At 34.4% G+C, this 12,474-nt stretch overlaps 1 protein-coding gene across 3 annotated transcripts in view; it reads right to left on the bottom strand.

Moving 5' to 3' along the window:
• Positions 1-12,474, bottom strand: part of LOC124298199 (myosin heavy chain, non-muscle) — a 38,338-nt gene that overhangs the window by 10,724 nt on the left and 15,140 nt on the right. For all 3 annotated transcript variants that reach the window (XR_006906747.1, XM_046749891.1, XM_046749893.1), the window contains exons 2-3: positions 4,269-4,425; positions 3,510-3,628 (exon numbers count right to left, since the gene is read on the bottom strand). Coding sequence is in view for 2 of the 3 variants with exons in the window: in XM_046749891.1 (XP_046605847.1) it covers positions 3,510-3,628; positions 4,269-4,425 (276 nt within the window). In the remaining variant the exon portion in view is untranslated. The remainder of the gene's footprint in view (positions 1-3,509; positions 3,629-4,268; positions 4,426-12,474) is intronic.

Genomic DNA, 12,474 nt, shown 5'->3' with positions numbered 1-12,474 from the left:
CATTACGAGTCTGCAAGAACGTCCATTGATGAACATAAAACTGCAAATTGTGAAATTGTAACGCGACTTATATGGTTTGTAATAATGTACATAAGAATTCCGCAAGCCACGCACATGATTATTATAATATTATATATAATACTAATAATAATAATAATAATAATAATAATGCAATTTTCCTCATATAATAGCTATTTTATCAATAAAACATTTTTACAAATAAATTTACGTATCAACGAGTTACATCTGCAGAACGTCGTCAAAGAAATTAGACCGAGTGTTTGTAGATACCTAGGTATAATCAAAGGTATGTTACTACGTGTATATTTAAGAACAATCGAATTCCGCCGCAACCGTCAAAGTCAAAGGTCAAATCTTGGCCATTCGCTTTTACGATCATTGCCATTTACTACCCGCAGCTTTTTATACGACAATGTGCTGCGAAACTGGTCCGCGTTATGATTGTTGTTATTTGTTTTGTTTTTTTTTATTTTTATTTTTTTTTTTTTCATCCAACCTTTTCTTTCTTGCGTAGAAGAAAAAGAAAAACCGAACATTTTTTTCAGTCCTCAGTTTGGGTAATTTTCGAATTGGTTAGCATTGTTGTAATTTTCATACCAGGATGAGGAATAAAAAAAAAAAAAAAAAAAAACTTGTCGCATATACGTGTGTATGTATAAATATATGGGCAATGATTTTGATACGTGTAAAAAAATATTTCCGTACATTATATATGCAAATTGAAGAGCTAATGAAACTAACCCGACTCAACCGAATCTCGCTTGCGATCTTTAAACTATGTACTCAAATTGAAACGGTAAACAAACGCTACGGTGTATATATAACACAATAAAAATAAGCCTGCCTTTAATTATCGCATATCGTGAATTCCAAGATTTCAAAATTGTTTCAAATCCATTGGAATTTCCGAATTTCGGATATTGCACGTTACAGATTTTTCTTCGACCTGAGGATATAATATTTTTTACAGACTAAGAATTGGAAGTTCATAAACAAAATAAGGGCATATAAACTAACAAGAAAAATAAATAAAAATAAGCAAATAACAACAATGCTTCAATTTCGTATTTAAAAATTCACGAACAACTCCAACGATCCATTTCCTATTCAATATAAGCTACCTGTATAAAGTAACCGTGTTCATTTCGCAGTTTACTCCGTATATAATATCATACGCGAACGAATAAAATATAAAATATAACGCTCAAGTTGATGGTGTAACATCTGTGCAAATATTCTACAGATATGCTATATATATGTATGTGTATATATATTGCAGCCAAGTTATGCACGTGATGGCGGGTATGGATGAAAGAAATATTTATTTATTTTTATTATCATATTTGTACACAAATGTATGTTACGTACAGAAATGCCAGAATACTGTGCAATTGAGTGATACCCATAATTTTTTCACGGAAAAAGAAGAGATACGTATACCGTAAGTATGTAACACATACATATAATATGTAATATGCATATACGCGTATATAATAAATGAAAAACCGCGCTCATTGTCAAAACACTTTAATGTGTAAGTATTGCGTCATTTTCAAGTAGGAGGTATAATTTTAAACGTTGTTCGTAACGTCGAAACCTCTTATGTTATCGGTTAAAGAATACTTTATTGCGTCTAAGTATATATGTATATATATATATTTGTTTGAAACAGGTTGAATCAGTCAATAATTACAGCATTCTTCAATACCGATCGGTCTACTTCTCTGTCAGCCGGAAACATGTAATTTACGGTATTGTTCAATTTCGAATTGATCGAATATCCTTTTTTTCTTTTCTCTTTTTTTTTTGGAATTTAAAGTACCGACAAAAATAATTTATGTGTAGAAAAAAATACATTCTTTTGCGAAACAATACGACTCGCTCAAAACTGAATGTTATTATAACTAAAATTGTCGATTTACGTAAGTGTATTGTGTTAAAAATAAAAAAAACGTTTCCGGCTCTTTCAACGGATTTCACAAAAATTTTTCATTATCGCTACGGAATGAGCAGCTATAGAGGATCGTTTAAGCCGAGTCTCGATTGTTAAGTGTGAAATGATCTTACGATCATACCATCTAAGGTAAGTTGGTAAGATTTATGAACGTTTTTCTCATTATTACACGCCCTGCGGAGACCTTTTCCGGATTGCGGTTCAAGCGGTTAAATTCAACTCACGCGTTAATCTCTCGCATATTTCTCCATGTTCCGTTTCTTATTTCTTTCATTACAATTTATGTTTCAACGATCCTCGAAACGTTTGCAGTTTCATTCACATTTAAGTTGCAATGATTTTCATTAAATTAAATATATTATTACAATACTGAATCACGATAGAGACAAAGTTTAAGGTTGTTTTTCAAATTTTTTTCATGGAGACCGTAATAAGCACAGTATAAGACATCCTGAACATGTACCGAAACAATCTCTTGGGACTTGAAAATCAACCGCGCATGCGCCGAATAATTCAATCTCATTGGTCGGCCAAATCTTCCCGCGGCGATATTCTTGTCCGCGATGCAGGCGGGCCAACGTACGCAAAATGTGTACGTTTGAATTTTCAAAGAGCATAAGCGTTAAATTCCGACCGTTCTTTGAAGAATGGACTTTCCGACCCGATAACAAATGCTTCTCAAACCTTTCCGAGTCGCCGCCTCAATTATTTGAGATTCTAACCTCGAAAATTCGTATCAACCACATCGCCGGCAGAAACAGTTTGACAGATGAAACTCGGGATGGCCAGCCTGCGCGAACAGACGATAAAACTCGCGCATGCGCGGTTGATTTTCAAGTTTCAGGACATTTTGCCGGTATATCATAATCGTGGTGGCAACAATTGTGTTCAAATAAAATTTCCCGACTTTTTCCCATGAAACTTAGGTAATGTTGGGCAGATTTATAACCTAAAGCTCAAAAAGTTTTGTACCTTGAATATATAAACTTGGATCTAAAAAACCACACAGCATTGCTTCGTTTCGCACAAATAATTGGAAATTGAACAATACCATTTACGAAGCGTAGCTGAAGTTTGAAAAGGATTTACAATTAAACTACGTTTTTCCCTGTGCTCCATCGTGATTCCCTGACTATTTTCGGTTTTACCGGGAAATGCCGCCACCCTGATAATAATTAACACACTTGTCTACATGAATTTCGTATTTACTTTGAATTGGCAAACCGCGACTTTAGATTTTATTATTATTCTCGGATGTGCGATAGGCTCGGTTTAGTCATATTGCCGTAGCGGCTGCAGCCTTTGCAAAGTATTGAATTACGCTGACTGTAAATGATACAGTTATAATACACGCGAATCAAAAGTAATTCGCGCTAGTCGAACGTTACGATATCATCGCAGGTCCGTAGTTATTCAAAACTGATGGGAGAATTTTTTAAATTTATATACATCGATATATTTCTTACACATTAATTGATTTTTATTATTCAAACTTTGTAAATTATATAAACTTTCGATGAAAGTTTAAACTTACCGCGTTTGATTTTGGTTTGGAGGCAGCCACGTATGCCAAATACTGGATCACCTTTTTCGTGTTCTCTGTTTTACCGGCACCGGATTCACCCGTGCATAAAATCGCCTGATCCTCCCGATCTGCAAAAGAACAACAACAGGGATAAAAGGAAGAAGTCAAAGAATATAATATACATGATACGTAGTTAAATAGAGTATAAAATTTCTTCAACTGTAAAAACGGATTATTCGTAATGACGATAACTGCAAAATCGTGAATCTGCAAGTTTTATCGATCAGTTGCGAATTTAACTGAACAGCGAATCAACGACTTTATTTCCTTCGGATTAATTTATCCTCACGGCAACCGCGTTCGCTTTATAAAAGCTGGATATAAAATTAAAAAATTTTAAAAGTCTGCCATATTATTATTATTATCTATCTTAGACTTTTCATGCATACATTTTCCTCAGATTCGATTCGCATGAAATTTTGCATTTATGGGGTTTAGGGGTCGCTGATTACGAATCTGAACTCGAAATTCGAAAATTCAAAATGGCGGATCCAATATGGCGGAGAAATAAAACCAACAGGGAGAATGTTTAAAAAATTCTGTAAAACTTTTGGGCATGTATTAAGAATTTGCATACGGATTTTCGTTGAGAAGTAAAAATTTCCAACATTTCTTTACATGTGCTGTTTTTACAATAAATAAGTAAATAAATTTTGTATCACTTTGAGACTTGAAAATAAAAAAATTAAAAAATAAAAAAAGGTTTACCTTGAAGCATCGAACGATAGGCCGTATCGGTTATGGCGAAAACGTGCGGCGGTACTTCGTGACGTTTTATACCCTTATACCTCTCCATTATTTTCTCTGTATAAATCGGCAGTCTCTTGTAGGGATTCACGACGACGCAGAAGAGGCCGGAGTAGGTCTGAAAAATATAAGATGAAAAAAATAAATCATCGTCGTTGTAATAAACACTGCATTCATATTTTCTACACGTAAAATTTCGTTCAATCATCATGTGTAATGAATATTCAAAATTTATTGCAGGCAAATGCTTGAATAAAAGGAGGAAAAGAAATTTTATCTTGTGAGCGCGAGGAAGGAAGAAAAAGGAGCAAGGAAGAGAAAAAAAAAAAAGAAAAACCAGTTTATTTAACCGATTATACATCATGTGTATGTATATAATATATCAGGGACAATTTTTCGGAGCGAATAATTGGGATATGCCTAATTAACATCGATCGTATAATTAGCTGAGGCAATAAGAAATTCGTTAATCGGTATAATTAATCGAGCCTGAAATGATTTCATTACCTACACGGTGAAAACAACCGGATATACACGCGGAGCCAACACACCTAGTCAAGAAATGTGTAATCAATATACCGGGTGTCCGGTTAACCCTCAACGATGTAACAATAACCCCAAATTTTCTTTCATAGGTATGGTATTTTTAACAAACCGGTTTGATTTGTCAATTCATGTCAATTATTTCGCATAATCGGAGAATCAGGAATAATGAATTCTTTTCTTTTTTTTTTTTTGCTTATTTTTCCTTCTCTTTTTCTTCCTCCTTTGTGCGTATTTTTAGTATACATTAAAACCGCGAACGCGGAACGACGTTTTAGCGATTTTGCAACGGATATAAATTTACGGCGATGCAAAATGCACGCGATGTATTTACCGGTTCAAAGGAGTGATTTAACGATACATATACAAGCATATTTTAATCAGAATCTTGAACTATGCGATGAAACAGAAACTGAGGGAAAAAATCAAGTTTTTTTTTTTTTTTTGTCCACCCAATCAAAGTCATCTTTCGTCAAAACTTGATTTTTCTTTTCACCTCTGTGCTGTGAACATTGTAATATGTACATGTAATAAAATTGCACGAAACAGCAAATACGATCTTTCGTATACATACGATGGAGATTTGTTTGTTTATTGTTCTCTTATAAAATAACATTTTATTTATATTCATTCGCACCTTGATCTTTTTAAATTTTATGACGATTCAAAAATATCAAATGATGGACAAATAGATTGAAAATACATTTTACTCAAGCATTCTCAATTTTTCGTCATGGAATATTCGCCATGGCGTCGAAAAAAAAAAAAAAATAAATAAATAAATAAATCTGCCAGTACCCTTTAATAGTCAGATAGAGCATCGAAACTTTGAGGATTTTCTTTTCATCAAGATCAACTCAAGATTTTTCAACTTGTCGCATAAACATTTCATCGAACGGCCAATCCTGAATACATATATACACATATATATGTGTGTGTGTGTGTGTAAATGCAGCGAGTGCAAGAACGGCCGGTCATTCGGTTAATTGTTTATCGTCGTGTATTATGCGTTATAATAAGACCGAGAAGAGTTGTTTATAATAATTTTCGATGTAGGTTGATAATGTGCCGGGTCGTTAATTGCGATAATATATACGTAGTAATAAAATAACGATAAGAATAAACGATAAATCAATAAAATAGCCGTTTGAAAATAAGACGGTTAAGATGATAATCACGAAGCGTTTCACCGATCAAGATGCATTAGACCAAAATTAGCCTTTCTGCAGGCTGCAGGCACGCATTGAAGATATTTGCCTGCAAGAAGAACATCTCATCTCTCCCTCTCTCTCTCTCATTCTCTCTCATTCTCTCCCTCATCGCCTCGCGGAATTAATCTATATTTATACGTACTTACGTACACACACTCACACTCGGAAACTTGATGATAGAACATCAACCGCTGCAGAAATTCAAAATCTGTTTTTCTTTTCCAAAGAAATATATAATTCACACGAGTTACAAAGGAATTCGCCAAAAAATCCGCGCAAATAAGATATCAAATTTATCGCGTGCAAATATCGTCCGGACGTGATCAAGAAAAGCAAACAAAAAATTTACAATGAAGTTTACTGCAAAATTGCCGCGACAATACTTGTTCGTGGATAATTAATCGAGTAATTATTTATTCATCGTTGGAAGAAGACAAAATTGAAAAATTTAAAAATTTTTCAAACTCAATTATTTCTAATAGTACACGCTTGGTGTGGAAAAAAAATAAAATAAAATAAAAAATTACAGAATTTCAATATCTCGCAAAAGATGGACGATGACGAATTTTTTTTTTTTTTTTAAACAAACACGCTGTATATCGTTACGCAATAGAAACATGTCACCTACGTATGTATCTACGTTACATATTGCACCTACGCGACGTATTTTAAGCTAGACAAAAGTTTAGTTAACATGAATTTAATTCTCGCCCGATCAATTGAACACCATCGAGGTATTCACCTGTTGCTTGCCACGCCTAGAAGATAAGAATTGCAAAGTTCTAATACAGTAGGTAGATGTACCAAATAGCGCTAATATATATGTTGCTCCTAAATATTCGTTCGTATGAAAGTACGTTGCAGATACAAGCGTACATATATGTATAGCGAAAATAACAAATAACATTTGAAATTTCACTGATCGAATGAAAAAAAAAAAAATAATAATAACAACAATAATAATAACAAATGCGTTGTGTCGGATGTCGCTGAGTACGAATCTGAAGTAAGATTTTGAAAATTCAGTGTGGCAGATCCAATCAGCGATCCCGAAAATCCCTGCATAGAGTTTTAAAAAAATGAAGTAGTGGTAAAAAAATGAAAATAGTTAACCAAAAATTTCTCTACACGCATAGAGTCATACACATATTATATTAATTCATTATCGGCATATCGGATCGTCGAGTTACGGTTAATACGGTAAATCCGATACACTGCACATGCGTATTATTCGTGTATACATTGTACGTATGTACCTACATAGATCCATATACGTCACGAGGTCTTTTCTCTCGTCTCGTGTATAATATGATATGGCAGCAATTACATACCTCAGCGCTGCACCGCCATTGGTAGCAGAAGCAGAAGCAGTGACGTAATTGATTCAACATTCCGCCAGTCGTACAATATATTTATAATCTCTAAATCCCATTACGGTGTATAAGTTATACATATTAATACGCTTAGCAAGTGCATTTCGAATATAAATTTATACGCCGTGTGCTCCGTTATTACTAACAATAAATTACAACTTATACTATGTACGTATATATATATATATATATATATATCTAATACAATTCTTAGAGAACGTGCTTTCCACGCACGTATATAAATGAGAAAGAAAAAAAAATTGAGAAACAAAATTTTCACAAAATGTGTTAAACTCGACGTCCGACCGCATCGGTTTAATTTTATTAACAATTTCTTCTATTTTTTTTTCTCTCATTCCTCTTCAATTTAAGGTGAGAAAAAAGGAATCGTCGGCATTGAATTTCCACGTGACATTACTTTGACGAACAAGCTTTTTCCGTGAAAAGAAAAGGAAGAGGAATGATTTTTTTCGAAATTATTCCATCTTCGGTATTATGTTCTTCTTCTGATCGGCATCTAAATTCCGTTGCCTTTAAAACTTTCTTGCGAAATTAATGTTCACCGAGAGAGGAAAAAAGAAGAAGAAATTGAATTTCGACCAAACTACAGTTGCGTGAAAAATCGTTTCTCCTCTAAAAAAAAAAAAAATCCTAATCTCAAGAAACGACATTTTTTCTTTCTCGTATTACACATTCGAGCATGTCTGGAATGAATGAAAGCCCGCATTTCGTGAGTCCGTAAACGAAATCGCTTTCCGTGTTATCGTACCGCTATAATAACGAGGTTGATTCTTTCTATCTATCTATCTATCTATCCAGGCGGCATGTATTGTATATCTATCGCGTAGGTATACAACCTCCGTACAATCATCATTTCCACGAACACGACGAGTTATCTGGTCGCTGATACAACGAACACGGTGTCGAATAAGTAACGCATTCACAAGGTGTAAAACCATAAAATGACATAAAAAAAAGAAATATGTTATAAAATTATGATAAACATTTGAAATTTTCACGGTTTGTTCCTGTCATTGTAACGAATTAACTGGTTGTTGAAAAACTACACGTACGTTACATTTAAAACTGTTCCAGTTGAAATAGAGGCTTGAAATTTTATACAGATATTTTTTGTTTTATGATTTCGAAAAAAAATCTAGGCGGCGTCCCGGTGAAAATTTTGTCCGAACCCCAAATAAAGAGCAACCTGATATAATGACGAATGAGCATTCTCATTACGTGAAGATCAGCGGAAGATTTCTTCAAATAGACAAAAACAATAAAATAAAACATTTAACAAGAAAATTTACTCACGACAGACGAAATTCCAGGATTCAAAATCCGGCTGTTCTTTTTTTTTTTTTATTTCTTTCGAGAAAAATCATTCGAATCGCGAACTAATCGCCGTGTTTCATGGAATCTCGAAAGCTCAACTAATTATACGGGGAAAAAGATGATCGTCGTTAAGAAGATGGAAAGAAAAAGCGGTAAAACAAAAAATGATCCAAAATTCATCGATAACAAAACGATCGTTCATATTCAACGACCGTTGAAGAAAATTACAACTCGTCTGTAAGAAATTTAAAGATATCTCCTCGATTTCGAAAATAGACGGCGGCAAAGAGATGTTTGGAAAAAAAAAAAAACCAAATGTGTAACCCCGTTAAAAACGTTTCGGGAGATTATTCTCGTGGAATTCGTGATCACATGCACGAGCATTTCGAAGAAAAAAAAATGCATCAAGGTATATGTATGTACCGGAGTTCTTTCTTCGCTTCTTTACGATTAGCGCGAGTAAGATAAGGACCGACCGACGACCTTCTTCTACCTTCTTATTTCACCTTGAACATTACTGCAGCTCTACGTATCGCCGGAATTCTTATTATTATTATTATTATTATTGTTATTATTGTTATTTTTATTATCATTATTCACTTCACTTCTCTTCTCTTCTCCTAACGTGAATCATCGCATTAAATACATTCCCCTGATAGAGGCAGGCATGCAGGCAGCAACCAGGCAGGTATATTCGTCAGTGTATCGTAGATAAAACCAAACACTTCTGGATTACATACGCGACCATACGTGTGTGCGCAATGATGATAATAATAATAATAATAATAATAATAATGACAATGACGATCATATTAAAGAGTCAACTTTGTGTGTGTGCGTTTGTAGGTAAACATAAAATTTATACATGCATGTATGCATGTATAGTGTATGTATGTATACCTGTGCCCATGTAATAGCAAGATCGATTCTATTCGTCATCCATGCTGACCGCCATATATATGTATATATATATATATATATATATATATATATATATATACGCACGCACACACAGAATCGAATAGAGACAGAGAGTTGTATAAATACCGCTAACCGTATAACCATGAACAATTCACTCTGCGCACGTTTACATTGCACAGTATTTTCTTTCTCGGCCCACACGTGTCACTCGCAATGACGATTCCGCGGGGCGTGTAGGTGTTGACGAAAAGGATGAAAGTAAAAAAAAATAAAAAAATAAAAAAAAAAGCCAACACATTTTTTGCGCAAATTTTTCAATTTTTCTTTTCCATCTTTTATTTGATATTTTTTAATTTTTTTTTTTTTCCTTCTGTTTCCAGTCCTTCGACGGGAAGGTAAGAGGAAGAAAAAAAAGGCAATTATTTGGTACAGTCGCCAACGGTGAAAATGTTTGTTCTTCTGTTTTTTTTTTTTTTTTTTTTTTTTTAATATATTTTCCAATTGCTCGGCCGCTCTTTCAGGAAAATTTGATCTCATCGAACGTTGTGCAATGTAATAAATAGGTATTAATATCAGTGACTTTGGATACACATAATTAATGCATGATCAATTTTTCAACGAGGTGTACAATGTTCTTTTTTTTTTTTTCTTCTTCACTTCTCTTCTTGATAAACGGATCTGAAGAATTGATTTTTGGTTTGTTTGCATTTAGCGCTGCGAAAATTCGATGTACTTCTTGAAAATACTTCGGATACGCGAAAAAGAAGAAGAAAAATAAATATATCGTTGACCGAAAATCTGTCCGTACTTGATCAATTTATTGCAACGCTGCGCGCGAAAAATCGGGAAACAAAAAATTGCAAATTCCAAAATTTCTAATCGCGGTCTAATCAATTACAAAATAATCTCTCTTATCCGCATACGATCTCGGAATAATAATTGCCAAAATTTCTTTGCTGCAGTGAAATCAAAATCACGAGCGTGTGTTATTACAATATATATAATTTATGATTCTGCAAGAATTGGGGGAATGAAAAAAAATAAAAAACTACCAACGATTCATAAACGAGAATAAAAGTTCGGAGCCAATAATAATAACAACAACAACAACAACAAAACGATAATGAAAAAACAATTTTAACGGGGTTTAAAATACAGCGGTACAAAAATAGATGCAGAGAGAAAATGAGAAAGAAAAAACGAGAATCAATAACGAATAATATACATAATACGTTAAATAAATAACATAACGTTAATATTATTTTCGACATTATTATCCGATGCTGTTGTTTTTTTATTTTTTTTTTATTTATCGCTCGTTCCCGTCGTGTTTTTTTCTTCCGTCTCGCGACGCGACTCGAATTTATGCAGGCAGACCGCTCACTCGGACCCCGAACGATCTCGGCTAATTTCGCCTGAATTGGTATTCTTTCGTCGTCGGATTTTGAGATCTGTCGCTTACAAGACCCTGAAACCGGTCCCCAAGCCCGAATGTCGACGACCTGTCCAACATTCCTCCTTAGCTTACGTTATACATCCACGGTTAAACGTATGCATCCATAAGTTTACACAAGTTATGTAGATATATATATACATATATACGTATATACGTATTATATGCGTAATCGATGCGGGTACAAGTATGTACACCTACGTACACATATATATATATATATGTATGTATGTACACACGTAAGTACGAAGGTATGCATGAGCGCATCCTGCATGTGGTAAATATTATTATTATTATATGCCCGCCGATGACGTTGTTGAAAAAATTCCAGAACAACCCTCGGATATTCGGCAACTTGACATATGTGATCTTTATACATATACACACATATATATATATATATATAAATATATACGTACATTGCTGAATATATATTTTAATTGCTCATCGAATTTTAATGTGTTATTTATTACTTCGACGAATATCTCGGAACGACCTGGGATATTGTTTTGTGAAAGTAGAAGAAAAGTGTGAGTGTGATTGTATCGAAAATGTGGAGAAAAAAAAAAATTATCACACCGACTCAAAGCGGTAATTAAAAAAAGAAATTCATCAATGATTATTGTCAATAACAGTAACAGCACAACCGTAAATATATTTAAATCTAATTACGCATCCTCTGTTAGTCGTTGACATTCTATGATCGTAATCGCACGTCTCGCCTGTCTCGACAGTTTGAAAAACCAACGATTTCACGGATGTTACTCGACGTGGAAGAAAAAAAAAAAAAAAAAAAAAAAAAAACGCCGTTCGTCAATAATCCGTAAGCATCGCAGAAAAGTTTAACGTCACCGTGCGAATGGCGAACGAGAGTGAGAGAGTCTGACAATGAGAGGAGGTAAGTAAATAGGGCGACCATATAAGGCAGCCCGTTGCCGATGGGCTTTGCTCGCGGCAAGCGTAATTCTCCTCTTATTCTCTTCGCGAGACTTTTAAAACTTCGTGCTGATCGCGGCGCGGCCGCGGGATTTTCTTCTTCTTCTTCTTCTTCGCGGATTGGCCGCAGCGGCGACTCGTTAAGTAAACAACTCTGTATTAAACAACCGGGTAAAAATTTCCTTTCCTCGCCGTTTATACGTGTAATAATATCCTTTTCTCTTCCTCCGATCGGCCGACGCGACGTCGAACCGGGTTAAGGACGCTTTCCCTTATAAGGAGGCGTCTTTGCCCGCGGAGCTTAAACGCCACGAGAAGACTCTCGTCAACCTATATGTACATATATATATATAAATATATGTGTGTGTGACAAAGTAACGCCACACGTACCTAAT

Source organism: Neodiprion virginianus, chromosome 2 (assembly GCF_021901495.1).
Source record: "Neodiprion virginianus isolate iyNeoVirg1 chromosome 2, iyNeoVirg1.1, whole genome shotgun sequence".
Classification (NCBI taxonomy): Eukaryota; Metazoa; Arthropoda; class Insecta; order Hymenoptera; family Diprionidae; genus Neodiprion; species Neodiprion virginianus.
The sequence above is the reverse complement of the archived record's forward strand: the minus strand, read 5'-3'. Positions and strand labels throughout refer to the sequence as shown.